Source organism: Gymnogyps californianus, chromosome 4 (assembly GCF_018139145.2).
Source record: "Gymnogyps californianus isolate 813 chromosome 4, ASM1813914v2, whole genome shotgun sequence".
NCBI classification, from domain to species: domain Eukaryota; kingdom Metazoa; phylum Chordata; class Aves; order Accipitriformes; family Cathartidae; genus Gymnogyps; species Gymnogyps californianus.
The window spans coordinates 61,626,214-61,646,953 of record NC_059474.1 but is presented as its reverse complement, the minus strand read 5'-3'; the positions used below and the strand labels follow the sequence as shown (position 1 = coordinate 61,646,953).

At 42.0% G+C, this 20,740-nt stretch overlaps 1 protein-coding gene across 1 annotated transcript in view; it reads right to left on the bottom strand.

Moving 5' to 3' along the window:
- Positions 1–20,740, bottom strand: part of TECRL (trans-2,3-enoyl-CoA reductase like) — a 65,072-nt gene that overhangs the window by 11,998 nt on the left and 32,334 nt on the right. Inside the window, exons 3-6 of the mRNA XM_050896111.1 lie at positions 16,881–16,925; positions 15,500–15,603; positions 3,218–3,333; positions 486–591 (exon numbers count right to left, since the gene is read on the bottom strand). Coding sequence (XP_050752068.1) covers positions 486–591; positions 3,218–3,333; positions 15,500–15,603; positions 16,881–16,925 — 371 coding nt within the window. The remainder of the gene's footprint in view (positions 1–485; positions 592–3,217; positions 3,334–15,499; positions 15,604–16,880; positions 16,926–20,740) is intronic.

The following is a 20,740-nucleotide window of genomic DNA, read 5'->3' as shown; positions in this document are numbered from 1 at the left end:
GAGACAGAAGGCTTTAGGCCAGCTCAGTGTCTTCCTTCCTGAGGCCTCCATCTGTAGAAGGAGAATATTTTTTTTTTTCCTACTTGTAATTTGATTTTCACTTCCTCATGCAAGGTGTGTCTCTTGCTCTATATTTATATTGCACCAAGGAAGTGGAGTGTGATTTCTGTCAGCATTGCTAGATGTTGCAGCAGCATATCTCGTAATAAAATAGCATTCAGTCTGAAAAATATCCTGGACATGACAATCAGCCGCTTGGGTGCATGAGTCAAAGTGGACATTGACATGCAGGAGCTAAAATGGACATTGATTTCAATTCATGTCCTTAGGGACATGGCCCTGAAATTCTTCCGATATTTGTATTTTGACTAATCACAATTCCTGGAGCTAGAAAATAAATTATTTTTTATTTTCCTATCTTCTTCCAAGGACTACTTTGATATGAGGATATTCTCTCTTACAGATAATGACAAACATATTGTCACCTTTATCATATTCTTCAGAGGAGTGTGCCCTCCAGAAAACTTGTGAACAAATAATGTCTCCAGAAGATGTCTGATGTAATGTAAACAATGGCAGAAGCAGGCCAAGCTGGAAGAAAAAAAAAAAAGGAAATTAAGGTAGGTGGGTAAGAGAAAGATTGCTTTTTATTATTTCACAGTTTAATGTCACAAAAGGAATAAGGACTAATATTCCAAAACTACAGTCACACTGAAATCGTGGGATTTAAGATATTGTCTTAATTGAAGCATCTGGAACCAAAGATTAATGGAATCATTTTCAGTGTTATACAAAGTTGCTTTCATTTTGCAGGGAAGCAACTTATTTTTACTAGCCTTGAATTAAAAAGAGCTCCTCAAGCTCTGAATGTGATACATAGCCCTGACAAGACATTAAAACAGGACAGCTGTGTATACAAGCAGGCGTCTGCTGTGCTTTTCCAAAAGACGTCTCCCACATTTTAAGGCCACCTTAATGCTCCTGTAGGATGTGTCTGACATTTAAAAACATTCTGAATATCTTCTGAATGGTTTCCTTGTCCTTTGCCAACTCAAGTAGCTGCATGGAGGTAGTTTGTATTTCATTTCCTTGTGGACGGAAAATGAGATTTTCTTGCAAAGTTAATCCATTCTGATGGCTTTTTTGTTGCCTGTTACAAAGAAATGAGGTAATTGTTGTAGAAATTATTATAATGATGCTCTTTTGAGGAAGATTATGAAACAATAACAGGCATTGCTGATTTGCTTCTGAGAATGAGTTGCAGCTCATAGAGATTGAGTTTCAGAAACAAATGTCAAGAGTGATTCCTGGTGGCATTTTATCTTGGTTACATTTACCGTACTACCAGAGCCTGTCTCACTGCAAACCAATTATAAGACATAAATGAAAAGTGGTTTTCAGCATGTATTATGCATCTTGTATGGTAGCCAGAGTCAAAGATTAAACAATTTCAAAGTAATTAAACCAGAGAGAGTTGAGCTAAGAAAATTTCAAACAATTAAAGACTTATCCAAAGTCTGGAGCAAACTTCCAGCTTTGCTGGGAATTGTAAAATTAATTTGGCTTAGGATGGGGACCTCAGATGAACCCGTTAAGGAGTGGTCACTGGAAGGATTCTGCACACGCCTTGCCCACTTAAAAGAAGGTAAAGGTATTGCTGGCTCTTCTGTGCTACCAAAAACTCTCTCCTTTTAAGTGTATGAGCAAGAGAAGGAAGGCAAGCATCTTGCAGCTCTGGATTTGAATTCAACTATTCTGTGTTCTCATTCCCAGCTCCACTAACTCCCTTAATGTCTCTCCAAGTCTCTGTTCCTCCATCTGTAAATGGTATTATTACTCACTGTGTTTCTCTGCTGTATATGAGCTCCCTTGATTCTGCAACCACAGTGTGGAAAAAGTGCTGTGGGAAAGCTGTACAGTTCCTTGAGGCTCCTAATTCGCTGTGTGCCCTCCCACTTCCAGTGCTCCAACTTATGCAGCTGACAGGCTTTCCTTGATCATGTTCCACCCCTCTGCCAGGCACTAATCCCCCAGAATGGGGACAATCACACTGAACAGAAGTAAATTCCTTAAGTGTGAAAGTTCCCAGCCTGCCTGGTGCATTAACCACCACCCTGTGGAGGGGTACAGTTGGCGGTGGCAGTGCCTTGAGCCTCCCTGGCAGTTATCATGTATAGCTGCTTGCCACTTTCTTGTCTGATCATTGATCAGGTCTGCTTTGTTTCTTCCAGAGTCCTTCAAAAGGCTTGGGAATGGCAGGGGCTGTCAAAGGTCATAAAAAGCTATCCTGGTTGGCTGTCCTCTCTTAATTTTTTTTTGGCATGCTCTTGAGTTCTAGCAGACTAAGCAGGTTGTGTTTCCTTGTGGTCAGCTCCTACTGTATTATATCGGAGCTGTTTAATTTTCCTTGTTAGTATTACTGTTCCATTGAGAGAGAAGCAAAGCTATCTGGTTTATGCTTATATATGAGCTCCTCTGATCTGTTTCTGTACAGCTAGATGCAACCCGTGCTCTTCACTGTTCTATAACAGTGGCTGAGCTCTTATTTTTGTTTGTCACTTAAGTGTTTTATTTCTTAAAAGTCTTTCAGAACTCAAATACGTTGCGTGTGGCCCTGGGGTACAATTACTGTTTGAAGAGGTTGGTTTCAAAAATCAGATTACCAGTGCTGAATTCCTATGGTGCTTCTTTTGAGTTTCTCAGCTGTTCTTCACCTGACTCATGACATGCAGACCTCTCGAAATTCCTCCTTGTTGTGCCTAGGTGAGAGCTGGTGTGGGGGTAATTATCTTCTGTGCTGGATGCTGATGCTACTCATCTTATGAGTGGGAATGCACTGTAAAAAGACTGGGACACCTGAAGTCTTGTCCTCTCTTCTCTGTCCAGCATGACTTTGGGTTACTACCCACTGTGTTTATTATTTCACCTTCTGTTCAGGCTGTGTGTCTAGAGTGCAAACTATTTGGGGAAAAGACTACATCTCCCATTGTGACCAGGTGCAGTGACCATTGCAACTGGGATCCCATTTTTGGTCAGGCTTATGAGTGCTGCTAAAATGCCAAACCACTATTGATAAGAACAATCTGAATCTCCCACTGACTCTGAGACCAGGCATGCAGCCTCACACCCCCTGTAACCTCCCCAGGCCTGGAAATGCAGCCTCCATCCCTCTGGCTCCCTGTCCTCCAGGAAAATAGTTCACACAAGTGTCACTTACTGAACCACTGGGTGGCGGAAGTTCTTCGTACTTTCCACTTGATCATAAATAGTTGAGAGGCGAATGTAAAAGAGCAGATATATTAGAAGAGGCCCCGTGTATTCTGTTAGAAAAAACTAGAAATGAAAAAGAAAATAGCTGTATGAGAGTAGGAAGTTGTGCCAATAAAGGCATAAGAAAAAGAATAGCCCTATCCACAACACCTATTCATCTTTCAAGTGTCATTTTGGCTTCATTTTGATGACTTAAATGACATGTAGTTTATTTTCTGCTGTCTCTTTAGCAAAGGAGTAAAATCCATCCAGGAAATGAGAGAGAGGTTTCTGTGCAGAACATTAACCCAGTCAGGAATCCTTTATGGAAGGTGGACAAAATCACAGTTATCTCCTCTTTATACCTTTGGCTGTGCCACCAGATGCCTATTTGGAATCTACATAACACTGAAAATAAAGGCCCAAAAGCGGAAGGCAGCTTGCTTTCTGCCAGTGTTTTTTGCAATTAGGTGATACCTCAGTTAAAAACCAACCTAGCATGACAGAAACAAACAGCTTTGAATCCTGGTTGCTAGCAGAGTCATCTGGAAGGGAGGGATCATTGCTTGAAATTTGGTGGTGGGTGGAAGAGCAGGACCTGCCTGTCTGGTGTACCGTGCTCTGAGCCTTTGTTCAGTGACTGAGTGGGACTCCTCCCAGTGCAGGCATCAGCAGAAGTAGCCTGTGGTGGGCATACTGGACAAGTAAGTTACCCTATAAAACAGAAAGAAATAATTTCATCTGCCCACTGCCACCCCTGCTAGCCACAGAGAGCTGAGAGGACATATGGGGGCAGGGAGAGAAGGCGGAGTTATAGCACTGCCATGAGCCATCCTTGGTTTTATGTTCTGGCTTTGATTTGGTACAGCCTGTATTGCCTTTTGTCAGGGCACACTCTTAAGCTACAAACAGCTGGAGGAAGTAAAACATGGTTAGAGTGATGTGAGGTCTGGATTTAATCATCTGTCCCCACTGGAAAGAATCTCAGAATAAAATGGAAATGGTGTAGTCCTACATGTTTACAAGGACCAGCAACTGGCAAATCATAACGCAAGTGCATAGCATTGCTTAAGGGATAAAGATTCATAACTAATGCGCTGTTTGGCTTTAAGGTGGCTATTTGGACTGCTATAGATTTCTGATGGATAAATACCTGTGGCTTAAAGAAGCAACACTGAATTTAGACTACCTTTCTCAAAAGTAGTATTTGGCAGGCAGTCCGACCCCCAGTCAGTTGTCCTTCCAATCGCTCTTCAGAAGAGCTTTGAAACAGGAAGGTTTTCCTGCAGAAATATTCTGCAATTAGGTTTCCTTCATTTGGGACCCCCAGTACCATTTCTTTTCCTCTATTACAGGGGGAAACTTTTTGAAATTTCAGCCTTTCACAGAAGGACTGTGTCCAAAAGTAAGACTTAAGTGTTCTCTACCAGGGAAATGTCAAATTCTCTTTTGTTCCATGTGACACCATGATTTCTGTGCTCCATTTAGACTGTGCATGATCGCAAGAGCGTGTGTGTGTATGTGCGTGTGTGTGTATATGTATGAAAACATTTAATCAAGGAGTGTCTAAGAGCCCACATTGTTGTGGAATACACCACAGCCAAGGGCTTATTAGAGTTTTGTCCTAATAGCAGTTGTACGGGTCTATTCCTAACTGTGAGCCCACTGTGTTAGGCACTCTGCAAACACCGTAACAGCCGGCCTCCGCTATTAAAACCTAACACACTAAATATAGACAATGGTGGTATAGGAAACAGAGGTGCAGATAATATGGTCTGGGCAGGTCAGTGTAAGAGCTTGGAATGAGCTGCTTTCTTCAGTGTAGCTTTTCCTCTCAGCCATGAGTTGCACCACAAAATACAGCTGTAACTGCCAGCTTTTATCGTTGGTTTGGCATGAGCATATCAACAAAGCTGCCAGGAAAAGTTTGGCAGGACTTAGCACCAAGTTGTGGTTACTTGTCACTGCACCAAGTGTTCCTCCCTTACCCCCTAGCTGATTTCAGATACTGAAAGGAGAAGGAAAGATTCAGGATTCAGTAAAAAATCCAGTCTCTGTTTAACAGCCAAAGCTACCAGCCACGTGATACCTGAATCCCTGTGACTGGGTGAGGAGACGTTTTTGATGTAGAGGAGGAATGCAGAGCCTCCCATCAGAACAATTCAGAGAAGCAGCTGAGAGCACCAACAGCAGCTTTTGAGCTGGGGTTTGTGGAGGTGAGCAGCGTCAGCATGCTCAGGGTGCTTTACAGGCTGGGGACAAGATCCCATCTTATCTGTGTGTCAGTCACATCCAACACAAAGCGTTAATCGCCCACATTGAGGCAGGCGGTCCTGGGTCAGCTGTGAGATTTGCAATCAAAGTAGGTATTGTCTAGCAGGCAGGACTGTGTTTGCCTTTGTCATAACTGCGTCACAATGCTGGAACATAGTTAAGATCAGTAGCATTCTGTTTTAGAGGATGAGGTTCAATTTGCTGTAATGTTTTGGGCTTTTTTTTTTTTTACATTTTGGGTGAGTTTCAGTCTGTTTCCCTCTATTGCAGACTCCCATGCTGCAACCTCTGCTCTCCTTCTCTGGCCCACTGATTTTCAGTTCATCAGAAATGAAAAGTGAGTTCCAGAAAGGCAGGCAGAGAAACTCTGCTAAAAATCCCACGAGTTCAAGCAGGTGGAAGGGAAAGTAGTCTTAAATTAACACAAAATTACAATTGGTTCTAACAATTGGCAAAGGCAAGCACCATTCTTTTACTATTGATTCTCAATGAATATATGCAGTTAAGCCTACCTAGTATCTTCATATTCATCCTATAGCTGACTAATTGCTGGGCTTGGAGAGTTATTAGTTGTGCTAAGGATCAGTTCAACCTATCATTTTTACAGATGCTCGAAAAACCTACAAAATTACTAAGATACTAGTTCCTGCTGACGTATCCTGCAAAAATAATAATCAATTTTTAAACAAAACCCTGAAAATAATAACATCATAGCTAGTAGTTTCTGGACAAAAGAAAAAACATTTTGTAAAAACCAAAAAAGTGATCATTTAAAACGGAGAGCATTTTTCTTCTGTAGAAATGTAAAAAAATCCAATATTTAGAAAAAAATTACTTTTTCTTTACCATCTTATGGGTCTGCCTAGATTATTTTGATGTATTCAGTGCAGCCAAATATGGCAGTCCACAGTAAACACAAAGATCTTTTCCTGGAGGAGCATTACATCTCTATTACAATGTGCATAGCTCAACAGAATTTAACTGTTGAGCTCATCATTAACTCCCTGAAGAAAGAAAACAGGAGATTGCCCCTTTTTTCCACATCTGTACACTCTATTTCATATCTTGCACAGTGTCCAGTTCTCTTCCTCCAGTTCTCTTTCCTTCTCTCCTCTCCAGTGTCTGGCGTTATATACTGAATATACCTCTTATTCTCAGTGGTATAGAGAAAGTGCTGTTCTTGAATCAAACCTCTCTGAGGCCTGAGCTCCATACAGAGTGCTAAACTCAAGCTTCTTTAACTGTCTCAATTATCAGGTCCTTGGGTCCTGACTCAGTAATACCTAAACTGGAAACATCTACTACATAAAAAACAAAACTGAGATCTGAAATATGTCAAAAGAGAGCTAAGGTAGGAGTCTCCATCATTCAAGAGATGATGAGACAAATGGGAAAATGATACAGGACAGCTAATTCGCAAACCAGCAAGGCATCTCATCTTGCATGAGCCAGATTGTACCTGCTTCTTTTATCTCGGTTCAGATGATCATGCCAGTAACACCTTGCTGAACTGAGTAACAACCAGGTCAGGAATTATAATTCCAGACCTTATGAGGCAGAGGCTATATTTAGGGAGATATGAATGAAGCAGAGGTGAAGGGAGCTCTTTAAAGTTATTTGAGGAAATGTGAGGTGAATTTTCTGGCTGGTAGGGGCAGCTGTCATAGTGCCTGACACCATCGCAACAAGTCTGCTACAGGGAATGGAAAGGTTTTTGATGTGAGTTAATAGTATCGTGTGTACTGGTTGGGAAAAGGCAGAAAAGGACAAAAGGAAGCTATAAACAGAGGGGGTGGAGTGGAGGGAGTCTGAAAAAAGTCCAACAGAATCGTTATAAACAAACAGCCCACAGATTAGCAATCTTCACACGAGGGCATCAGCTAATTCCTCTCTGTAATGTTTACAACATGCCCTTTCTGTAATACCACACAACACACCCTATCTTGTGTCATGTTGCCTTTTGGCATAGTCTCACATTATCTCATTTACGACAAGCTGCAGAGCAGAGCTGAGGAAAGGCCGTACAGCCTTTTCCGTACTGATCCCTTCCTGCAGCTCTTTCCATGCCATGTAGGGGCAGTTTCCCAGTTCATCGGTGCTGGTCGTGATGTTTTCTCTTCCACTGCCAACGGGATGTCTGGGTTCAAGCAGGGGAAGCGGAGGGCGTGGTATGAGGATAATAGCCGCAGCCAGGACAATGATTTTGGGTCATTGCCTGAAGCTCTTGGCACAGCAAGAGGTACAAAATAGCTCAAGCGTGTCTGGGGTAACTTTGATGGAAAAGCAGCTGCAGTATATAAATTATCTAATGGACAGAGCTTAGTTTCTCTGATAAATGTGAGACAAAGGTACTAGTTGCAGGTCTGAGCCAGAGTCAGACTGAGACAGTACATACCACATAAAGGGAGGATCTACTAATATCAGACAGAAAGACCATTACAATGTGCGAGTGTACAGAGCGCGGCTGGGATTTCTGAGAAACCCAAGAGAAACAGGCAGTTGAACCCCCCAAGTCCCCGAATCACATTAAACTTAGCATCTGACTACCTTAGACTCCTTTTACAATCCCAGCCCTAAGTGCTCTTGAGCTAATGATCATTAAGAAACATTATTAATTTCTGCACTAATTTCTACTTCATATGCTTTGCTACCTCATTAAAGGCCATATAGTTACCTGGGGATGATAATGGCATAATTTTAGCAGCATCTCTAAATCTTCACCTTTTTAAAATTTTTGTATTTTCATGTTTGCAAAAATCCGCACCAGCAGCAGCAGCAGCAGTTTTGCGTCAGGTAGTACAATTCTTAAGGGCTGCTTGAATATTCAATGATTTTTGTTCCAGTTCTCATGGAACTGGCTAATCCATTCTACAAAACTAAAATAGCACGCGCAGGAGCACCTGAAACTTCCCTTGCCTGGGCAGATTTTGCAGTGACTCGGTATCTAAGAGTATTTCAGCCTGCAGCTCAATATTTACTGCAAATACCAGAGATAGGGATGGATTTGCTGTAGGATTTTATAGGCAAATTGCAGCTGACTCAGGCTAGCTTCAGGAGCTGGGGAGTGAACAGTGATGGATGCTGTTTGTCCCTGAGCCAGGCCTGTGCTCCCTCTGTGGGAAAAGGGAGGTGAAATCCCAGCTTCCTCCTATCTCTTCTCCTAAGCCTTCTCAGGCTCTCTGAAACCACTGGTTTGGCATCAGACCACTTCATACTCTGGTCGAGATTCTTCCCTGAGAGCACAATTCTTTGCATGTTTCTTACTCAAAATGGAAAATTACTGCAGATTAACAAATGCTTTTCTTACACACACATGTGTATGCATGTTATATATGTTTGTACCTATACTTATTCAGCAAAGCACTCAAGTTCTGTTTGTAACCAAACACCAATGTGAGTTCAGATTTGCTACCAAATCTTTACAGGGCTTTGACAGCATTTTGAAATCTGCTATATAATGTGTATCGTTTTAAAACGTATATTTATCATCTGCTATGTAGATACCTAAATGAAATAGTGCTTTTTAACACCTGGCTATTACAAATAACCTCAACTAGCTCTTCCGCAGTGCTTTTCATCTAGAAGCCTCAAAGCACTTTGCTAAGAGGAAAATACTGTTATTTTCTTGCTGCAGATACGGAAACTGAGATGATACAGAGAAATTCAGTGACTTGTCAAGGTCACCAGACAAGGTGTGCAAAGGCGCACCTGGTCCTCTCAAACACTGGTTCACTCTCTGGATCACTCTCCTCAGCCCCAGTATGGGGTTGGGCAAAATTTCCCCATACAGAATAATTTTGCCAGGATTACGCATTCTAGAGGGACTAAAACTTCTCAAATTTGTGTCAACCTCCATAGTTACTCTGAATACAAATAGGAAAGGGTCTACGCTTATCAGCACCATACATGAAGTAGCTCTTTGTTCCTTAAGTAGCAGGAAGGGTTTAAGCATAAAGTTGTGTATAACTGAAAGAAACAGCTTGTTCTGTTTATGCTTACTGAATTCCCTCTACCTTCTTTTTGCACTTGAAGCGGTAAAAACTCAAGGGTGTTACTATAAACACTTATGCATAGGTTCTTCAGCCTGTAAGGTGCTCAACAGCAACTAAAACGTTCACCCCTCAGTATTAATTTTCCTAGTAGCTCCCTAACTCCCTTTGGTGCCTGAAAAATTGACACACTGGCATGGTTCGTCGTGAGCTTGTGGCATTTGTTGCTGAGACCAAGAGAAATTATTGCAACGCTGTTTGCCTTATTAGAAGCACCGTCTGAGGAATCCCAATCAGCCAGCTGGGCAGTTTCAGAGGTCTCCTCTTCCCTTATCAGTTGACTTCATGCTGCCACTGGGCGGTAACACAGAGCCAAAAGTATATGTGCCCAAGGAAAGGCACAAGCAATATAAAACCATGGCAAGAAATCAGGCAAATGCAAGCTGTTCTCTCCTGATAACCCTGGAGGTTGAAAATTATTAGACTTAATTAAATGAAAAATAAGACCAATCTTGTGTGTGTAGTTTGCCTTTGTGAAAGGTTACAATGTTTTGAAAGTTCATAGCACTTGACTAGGATCAGCTGAAGACTTGGCCAGCTGTACCAAGGCAGAGCAACACTTACTGTGTGTTCAAGCAGAAACCTCTGCCAAATACAAACTGTAAGCTGTAAAATGGAGGTGCTTTGCATTACAAATAATTGTAGTTGGAAAAGGTGCTGTAGAGGAAATAGTGACTTCTTTTTTTCCTGGAGATCATCTTCTATGATCAAATTATCTATTGATCCAAGAGGTTTAGGAACGAAAAATTGTTTGGAGATTTCTCTTTCTTTGGCACTTTGTTGTAGTCATTCTTAAGGCACCCACAGATTTACACAGAACCGCATGTTCTGTTTATTTGGCACTGCTGCTAAGTTTTCCAGGTACCCACAATTCCCTGAAAGTGTTATTCAATTTGTAGAGTCCTGTCCCACAACTAACTGTTTGAATTGGCCACAAAACATGCAAGCTCTGATATGTATCCACTGAGAAATGTATTCAGTGACATTCTCCACTGATACATCCTACAGATCCTCAGCTCTCTCTCTTACCTTGATCTCAAATTCCTTCCTAAGCAATCATCATATGAGTTTTCTTACATTTATCTTCTTCACACTGGCCCACTAGTTTGCTGGGACTCCCAGCCCTCCTACTCCTTCAAATTCCTCAGATCCTGTCTTTTTTCTTCTATTATAATTGTCTGTACTTCTACCTCCCATTGAGAGGTTATAAACCTTTATTGAAGTCTCTTCTTCCATTCCCAAATTAGGGAAAACATCTTAAGTTGTTCCCCATGGGAAGCCCAAAGCTGACCTCAGTATAGAGAAGGTGGAGAAAAAGAGTCTGCAGCAGTTTGGCTGCCTCTTTTTCAAACCCATCAATACTCATAAATTGCTTCATATCACACTGATCCCGCAGACTTCATCAGATTGTTCCACATTTACAGGACCAACTGAGCGAGCTCTGCCAGCCACAGTCAGAGCAAACCGCTCCTCCCCTACTCACCACCCACCCACACCCACAGGACAGAAAAACTTTGGTACGTGTGCACTGTGCAAGTAAGAGGAGAGAACCATGCTGACGGAAACACTGCCTTCCCCCTGAGAGAAAAGGCGCACCTTGTTATTCAGTACAGCATGCACTTCCCCACTCTGTACACCTGCTATACGTAACCACAAAGCTTCAAACATAGATCTCTTGGCTTCTTGTTCCTTTTCCACAATGTCTAACTCGGTGATAATTTTGCTTGCCAGCCAGAAGGGAACAGACTAATTAGTGAAAGCGTGGATTTTCAGATTTCAAAGATGTTCTCGGGTTTAAATAAGTATTAGTCTCTACATTTCTAAATTGAGCAGAATCTTTTCTTCTTTGGAAAATTTGAAATGGAGCAGTTCTGCTGCCAGCCTCAGTATTTTAAGGCTGTCAGGAGTCAAAGTATTTAAGCAATCCCTAATTTTAAACCACAGTTACAAAAAATATTTACTGAAGTACTGTGTTTCAGGGTTAATCTTATGAAATTCACAGACTTGGAGGTAAAGTATATTTTTCACAGTTCTATGCTGTTTTCTCAGTTCTATTTTGATCTTTCTGGTAGCCTGCCTCAGTAGCAACTAGACAACAGAAGCTGATAAATCAGAAATTGCAATCACTGCTCAAATGAGGAAAGCTTTAACCGAAGTCTGAATTTGAGCAGGAAGAATGGTTTTCTTTTTCCTTTTGACAACAGCAAGAGTATGCATTCTTAGCGGTAAAATGCCAGCCATGTTTCAAAAAGTCACATGCCACATTGCAATATGTAAAAAGAGGTCTCTGTCAAACATGCTTAGGCCCAAAATCGGACAGAGGTTAAAAATAAAACCCACCACTCCAGTGGTGGGAATTTCAAACACCCCTGGGGGTACAATCTTTGCAGGAGGCATATAAAAAAGATCTGTAAACTCAGCTCCCATTAATGTCTCTGCAGCATCAGTCAGCAAACCTCAACTATCCCCTTCAGGTAGGGTAAAGGAATTGGTAAACCTTGTGCAGAAGTAAATGATGTGTTTCAGATAATGTTTGTTTTATAAAAGAAGGCAGAATAGAGAGAGAGTTCTAACAAAATCCATGATACTAAGAAACAGGTTTTGTTTTCTCCCTGAATTGCTTTCTGGAAATGAACCTTGAGGGCCTCCTTTCTTCTAAAAGAGCCAGCTGAGGTTGGATTTCTACCCACATTATCCCAGGAAAGGTCCTCATTCTCAAAAGAGATTGACAAGTAATTGCTCCAGTGGAGGAGAACTGCAAACCCCTCAACCCAGTTTCTCCTCACTCCTCCCACAGAGCAACCCAGCCTCTAGAACTTGTTGAAAACTGGTCAACCAATCTCAGAGCTGTGGTGGAACCTGAGCCTAGGGGATGTCTGGCCTTTCACAGCAAAAAACACCAAAAATATTTCGGTCACTGTGCGACCATGTTTTAAGAAGGCTGAGGATGAGAAGGAAATATCCTTCCTACAAAGTGGCAGCCTCTGACAGAGGGACCGAGTAGACAACAGGAGATGACAAACTCTTGAGCCAATAAGGTGGAGTGTGACAAGGACTGTAAATCAGAGACTGTGCATGCTCCAAAAGGGAAGCTGAGGTTTCTTGATTCAGAAACATGCTCCTAGACTTAGAGACCCAAACTGTTTGTTTGGGAACAGACAACAGCATCATCTTTTATTTTACAACGTGCCTGGAGAGGGTACTACTCCCAGAAGGTGGAGGTGGGTACCACTTTCCCCTTTTAAAAAACACAAGTCATTGTCTTGGTGTAAATCCCCTGCATTGGGGGTCTTAGTGTTCTTGATCCTCAAGTGAGCATCTCCAATGAGGTGACAAAGCCCCAGAAGACCCACCTCTGTGCTTAGTTTTCCCCTAGACAGATCCATGCTCAATGCATCGACCTCTGGAGCACCAACATATCTCCATGTGCTTCTGTGTCTATTTGTGAAGTCCAGACCTGAATGTGGCGCTTTGTACCTCAGCTATCATTTTGCTGACAAGATAAGAATATTTTTTATTCCATGCCTTGTTTATTTAAATGTCAGCCCTTTAAATCAGAAGCATCCGTCACTGTGTGCGTAAATCTGATAGAGCATCAAGGGGGATGGGAGAATGGGAGCTCTAAGCATAATAAAAATGGCAGTAAACTATACATCCTGTGTACAAACGCATTCTTAATTGCTATTGTTAGAATACAATCTTCTATGAACTTTTTCTCTATTGCTATAGACTAGTTATAATATAAAAATCTCTTGATTGTTTAAATGACGTCACTAGGAAGATTTCTCCCACAGAGAATGGAGACAATTTAGAATATGGAACAGAATGGGATAAGATGAATATTCAGAAACTCATGGAGTCAACTTTCTGCACACACAGATTAAATCATAAAAAAATGCCACTGCCTGCAGTATCAACGCCTAGTCATAACTGCACTATTTATAATGGGATATTAAGCTTTAGTTATGTTACTGTCTTAGGCTACATAAACCACCAGGAAAGGAGAGAATAAATAAGGTTCTTGCAGATTACTTAGTTGTAGCAAACAGGAGGCTGCACTACTCACAATTTTGCTTTGCAAGGAAATTCCATGGTTGAGAGGTGGTGGGATGGGTTGGGGGGGAAACAGGACCCCAACTAGCATTAATCAGTATGGCCCCAGTAGGCCATTAATCAGTATGGGAATCAGTGGGGTAAAGCCTCAGCCTTGGTAAACTCGCAGACCTCTACTGAAATGAGTAGGTCACACAGTGTGAACTGCTTTAACTCCACTGAAGTAAACTGCTTGTCACCACCTGGGGATTTGCGTCCTGTTGTTAGAACTGGGAAAGACAGATATAGATCATGTTCTTGTTCATAGGGGCTAAAACCTGCCAGAGTCTGTGCTGCTAAGGGGCCATCTGCTTCCCTGGAGAGAGAGATATGCATGTGAGCTTCAGCAGGTGAGATGGATATGTGACCTTACAGTGCTGATGCGGAAGTTGACTCTTCACAAAGTCAAGGGCAGCTCTGGCAGTAACATCCACCTTGAGTGTACTGTTTAACAGATAAGGAGCTGTAAAATAGCATGTCCATTCTAAGTGTCTTGTAGTAATGCTGCCTAGCCCATAGTGACCTACTGGAGAGAGGAACCAGTACTATCATCTGCAAGCTGCTTAAAGGCCTGACACTCACAAGCTCCATCCATATAGGCACAGACAAGGAAGGACAGTCAGTGGGAAGGAAGGCTTGTCAGTGGGTCTTGTGGTCCCCCCACGTAAGCAGGGTGGGATCTGTGGGCTGCCTGAGGTAAGAATCTAATAATTTGCCTACAGCCTTGATGCCAGTTAGCAAAAACTCACTTACTTCATTAAAGGAATTGCAAGCAATTGGCGGTTTGTTTTCCATTGCTATCAATAGTCTCATCATGGCTTTTATGGCTTTCAGAAACTGTAGTTCTGTCTCACTCATGTTTCTCACTGCAGAAATTGGGAATCTCGTTACCCAATACACAGATGTGGGTTGTGTGTTACTCCAGCTAACACAGTACATGCAAACTGCAGCAAAACCTAGGTCAGTAGTGAGACTACTTTCAGCTCCACCACCTGTGCCTGCTGCAGGACGTTAGAAAGGTGTCTTCATCTCCCTTTCCTTCACTGTCCTTTCAAACCTTTCTGCTGTCTTTGGGCTGTGAAAGAATTGAATCTTTCACTTCCTCCTTGCACAGATGAGCCTGTAAAGTTAGAGTTCCCCACAACCCCATTTGGGTGGAACATGTTGCCTCTCTCCCACCACCCTGACCTTCCAACAGCTGCTTACAGGAAAATAACTGAAGTCAAACTGAGACCAGAAGTAAAAACAGACCGTGGTTCTACCTACACGATAATACAAGTATTGTTGCTCATGGCAAATGCTTTTGTTTTACAAAGAGATTCAAAAGTTTTGTGACTCCTGAGCCTGGCTGGGCATCTTCTGCCTAGAATCCTTGGCCTCGCCACTCTCTCAGAACTGTTCTTCAGGTTAACAAAGAGTAAGACATTCCCATCCAATAATTTTCCTGCATTAGTAACAGAATTACCAGAAATCCATTTTTTCTTTTTAATATCCTTCCACTTTCAAAGCTGAGGAGCCTTGCAGCAAATTAATGTATTTGGCTACAGGTCCTGCACAGGCATATAAACCCTAGATAAGCTAAAATTGTTTTTAAAAATTGATTTTTTTTTCCTCAGGCAATATTGTTATGTCCACCTTCTAATCTTTAATTGGATGTCAGAGTTAGTACATTGATGACTTGGTTCACTATCCATTTAATTCTGTTTTGACTGCTGATAAAGTAATTACACCATTTGACATAGGGAAGGACGGGCTGAGGAAGTTGGAGTAATTTGATGCTAAAACACACTGTACATTAAGATGTATCATGTTGATTGTTACAAGGACATACTTACTGTGGTCCAACCGACCTGCTGACCCAGGTCTGTAAAATACAGTGTAATGATGGAGGAAACGGCAAGGCTTTGAATGTTAATGGAATCCTTCAAATAGGGCCCATCTGTAATGACAAAAAGGGAAGAAGAGATGGCATGAACAACAGGTATCCTCTCAGAGGCTCAGCATAACATGTAGGCTGCCCTGCTAAAGGTCAAGGTGTAGGCCCAACTTGTATTCTGATTTATTTTGGTGACTTGGTACTTATTCTCCAGGTTAGCAACTTAGAGAATTTCTATGAGAGTTATTCTCCTCTCATTTTAACAAAAACATTAGGCTGACATGACACTGGGCGGCAATGCATAGCAATTGTTACGATGCTATCTCTGTTAATCTAGACCATTAGAGACATGCCATGCAATCACACAGACAATTTCATAGAGCACTTTTTGTTCTGTCTTGCAAGACTAATGGGAAAGTCGATGTTATGCAGTGTCTCCCTCACTGATATCTTTTGCTGAAGCATTTGCACTCTCAGGCTATTTTACAATGGGTGGCACCATCATGGTGAACGCAACTTCTTGGGCAAAGGCCCACAGTCCAAGATTTCTTTGTAAGCTGTCCGACCTAGGCAGACCAGGTGTACCTGAGCATTACATTACTTTTCACAGTATTCTGAGGCATCTGCTTCCAGTCCTGATGGACCTAGAGTGTACAGGCAGAGACATAAAATGGCAATATCTGGTTCTCTTTTTTTTTTTTTATAGAGGTAGTGAGCTGGATATTAGGAAACCCCAACAGTCACTGGCATGGGGTGTTGCTGTGGCTGCAACACTTCTTTTCTCTTTTCCACTTTATGTATTGTGTCTCCCTTTCAATAGATGTTTGTTGACTGTTTAAATCAGTGAGGGTGCTAAATTCCACCAGGTGCTGAGCCCTCATTTTCTAGGGCTCTGCAATGCTACATGTCCACAGACGAAATGCCATACAGCCTGTGGCAGCTTCATCTCCCACTGCCATGTCCACCAAGAACTGGTGTAATGGCACAAAAACAGAGGCTGCCTCCAGCAGCCAGTTGCATCTTCTGATGAGGCTGTGAGCAAGTATTAAAATGGATAATGCAGTGAGTGAAGGAAGTGAGTGAATGGTTTTAAAACTGCCTTGTCTTCATTATTTGATCATATATCGTATTCTGAAACATTTTTACTTAGTGGTTATAAAAACCATTAGATTCCTTTATTAATGAGAAAGCTAATAAGTTAATCATTGATATCAATCAGTGAAAAAGTGCTAACAGTTCACCCAATAACACATACAGGGAGAGCAATACTGTTAGGAGGAGAACTTGCCAGAGGGTTAGTAATACGTTAGGTGGCTGTATTCAACCATATGAATACTTACTGCGTTCTAGTTGCAGGCCAACACGGGAAGGGTACCACTGGGGACCTGTTCAAATCACAAAGGATGGCTGTTAATTTCATGGTGGAGGATCTAAATTTCTCTTTCTGTTAGTATTCTTTATAGCCGATAGCTACAAATGTGAGATTAAAAAAAAATCCTCTCTTTTGGTCTCAGCTGTACAAGGAGAATACAAGAGACCTAGGAGGAGCACACAATACACACATTAGAGCAGAAATCACTTCTCCGCACTTGAGTGTTGGAAGGGCCAATCTCAATGCTGAATGCTCCATCAGGGCATGTGCGCGCACCACTGGGAACTATAAAGAGGACCCTGTTTATTACTATATTTGCCAAAACTCTGTACTAAATGTGTCAGTCCTGCCCCTTCCTCCAAAGTGATGCTTGTTCTACAGTGTGGTCCAAAGGGGTTGTTTTTTGCCATTTAGGAATATAAAACCTGACTAGGGATGTGCAGCTAGCACTAGTTCTTAATCACAGATTAATCAGGCAAACAGAGACACAAAAAGCAGAGGCACCCAGGTAGCTAATACTGGGTTACGTATGACTTCCATGGTACCCATCAACTTAAGGATGTTCCCTAGAAGCAGATTTTTAAATGCTCTAGTTTAAAGGTTGCTCCTAAATGTACAATAGCAGTTGGCAGTTGTTGCTATGTGCCCTTTGATGATTTTGGACAGAGACCCGTCAGTTTGTTCAAACAGATGCAGGTCTCTAGCTGCATTTGTTTCTCTCAGTGTCAGGGCAAGTGGTAATTGCCACAGCAAGACTGCAGAGGGGATCTGGCTGTTCAAATTGTTAACTTCTCCAGCTCTTTGTAGTGCCTGTATGCAGAAGGCTGTGCCCCAACAGCTGTGCTGGCTGAATGAACGATATAAACATTTCTCCTTTGCATCACGAAGACACGTAACTTTGCTTAACCCACACACGCACTTTGGTTTCCTGTTGAAGGTTTTTAGGGCTGACCTGGCACATTTTAGGGCTGACCTGAAGCTGCGTGGGGAGACCTTACACAGCCCATGGTGTTGACTGAGATTTGGGGGCAGCAAAGTCTGACAGAGGAAAGGGAAGGAACAGCTGCACTATCACCACTCCCAGCCATTTCTACCTCATTTGTCTTTATTTCCTTTGTGTCACGGTTTAACCAGGACACTTTGACACACCTTAGGACAGTTGATAGCCTGAAAGAGATTTGCTTTGTCTTTTCAATTCAAAGTCTGGGTGAAATTGGTCAAATACAGCCATGGTTTTCTTTAGACCTATCTTACAATTGTTAGTATTCCTGTATTTGAGATACCAGTATTCCCATACCTTAAATAAATGGAATAAAATTCTTCACAATGACTGTGATCAAATGTGGGAACATTTGCCAGGAGAAGCTGTGGGATCTACTTCCCTGGAGATAGTCAGGCCTCAGCTGGGGAAGACCCTGAGCAATCTTATAGGACTTGAAAGTTGGCCTTGCTCTGAGCAGCAGCCTGGACCAGATGAGCTCCAGAGGTTGCTTCTATCTTAACGGTGTTTCAGGATGATCAGAAGAGCTTGTTCACCCCACTGGCTGCCGGCTGCAGGGGAAGGGAAGCTGTACACAGTGTGCACTGCACACAGTGTGCACTGCACCCACTGTGCAGTGGCACCCAGCACACTCTCATTTCAAAAGCACTTGCTCTGAGTTTTGTAGGCAAGAACAGGCATTAGATGAACCCATGAACCAGGGCTAATAGCACGAGATGAGACATCCATCAAGTAAGTCGCAAACATTTTTTTCAAGGTACCACAACAATCCATGGCTATTAAAGATAAAAGGAAGACAGAGAAAGAGCAGCTGTCTGACTTGTCAAGGAAGATATGATTTGCTCCAGGACAGCAGATATCAATAGTTATTTGGGAGCCTGAAATGCAATGTACTTGTGTTAAATTGGAATCTTCCCCCCAGGCCCCCCCCTCATATTACAGTATGTTTCAATAAAAGCCAATTTACCTGATCCTGTGGCAATGCACTTTTAGGTATGGCTCATAATCTTCACAAGGGCAAACAGAGGTTGTGTGTTTAAGCACGTCATCCCACATTTCCAGTCCTTTAGCCTCAGTACACCATTATGTTCAAACATACTCAAAGATTTAGACAGATTGAAGTGTGCCTTTGCTGCTGCTTGTCTGCAGTGACCTTGTTATCACACCACTGTGTCTCTCTGGTTTCCAGACCATCCTTGGGGTGCTGTGTGTATTTTGCTGGAGGGACCTGGAATTAGCTGTTGGGAAGTTCCTTCCCAGCTCTCACTATTGGTGGGGGGCCACTAGCTAATATCAAGGGGAAATGCTATGCAAATGGAGTGGGGGACAAAGTCCAAACACATCTCTATTTGTAAGTATGTTGGTTTTAGTCTGAACGTGAAAGTTTCCCACTTTCAATCTTTACTGGCAGCAGACTTTAGCAAGGCTGTTCCCAAGTCTTAGGTGCCTGGGGTCCTGCAAAAATGAGCATTGCTTTCTGGAGAGAAGTGTGACCCCACTTTATTCCTCAGGAGGTCTCAGAGATCTGGCTGGTCTGCTCTCCCAGCCTGATGAGACTCATTTCAGAGACAGGAAACCCCACACATTCCTAGGCATCAGACATTTGCCTGCTCACCACTTGGTAGCAGTCAGCCAAGGAGACCCTGGCCCCACTTGTCACCATTTACCTGCCTTCTTCCTGTAACTGAGTGTTTTCCACAGGGATCCTCCAGAGCTGTCACTAGGACAGCTATGGATTTCTATGTGGCAATGCAGGAAGCCATTCCAATCCAGCCTGGCTCTGGCAAACACACTTTCATGTCATTTCTATAGGAGAAGAGCTCTCATTTCTTTTAATAGTGAAAAGAAGCCAAACGCAGTGACTAATACCTGTATTAATTCTTATTTATTAAATTAAAACATAAGCAAACTGACAGGATATATAAAAACTGACAGCCACCTTTAATTTGACCATACCCAACTATGAAACCACCTATTAATACTGGATATAAAAAGGAGATGTAGTGTTATTAAACAACCATACAAATGCTTGCTAAAATGACAGCCTCGGTGCCATGCCCAGCTGCCAATACCACTATGCAAAGATGCACAGAAAACCAAGTTCTACTGGTCCCGCTGCTCAAACAGTTTGTTTTTTCACTGCATTTATACTAGAATTTCAGTAAATGAATCAGCTGACAGTCACAGGAACTGAGCACAGTTTTAAAAGACCATATGCAGTTTTAAAAGTGTCCAAAGGCACTCTCTATCTACATGATTCAAACTGACCTTAATGTGTGCTCCACCATTGAAATATCACAAGAGGTTTTGAAAATTTAACAACTAAAAAATCTAAGTACTAGGTACTTTCCAACAGTTATGAAATTGAAGGGGTCAGTCTAATTTTTATTAAGTTTCATAAAGAACCTTCCATAAAAATGCTTTAGTGCACTACCTGTTCTGTAGTAAATTACACAATGAAATGCCTATTTGTCACTAAGTATTTATGAAGTTACATGAACCTCTATGAGAGCAAAGGTGTAACATGATGAAGACCTCTCTTGCTGGGAAATTTGGTGTGTTCCTTAGAACGCAGCCCTGCAAAAGCTATTTGGCTGGGGAGAGAGGAGTCTAAGAAATGCAAACCAGAGCTGATGGACACAGTTTGGAGATAATTAGCAGATTGACTTTCCATGATCAGCTAATTTTCTTATCAGTTAAATTGTTTGCTTCTCATTGTATTTCACCACCCATGCATCTCTAATAACAAATAGCCTTAATAATTACAAGCAATACCTGCTGTGATATGAATAGGATGATATGAACAACAAAATTACTATAATCAATCA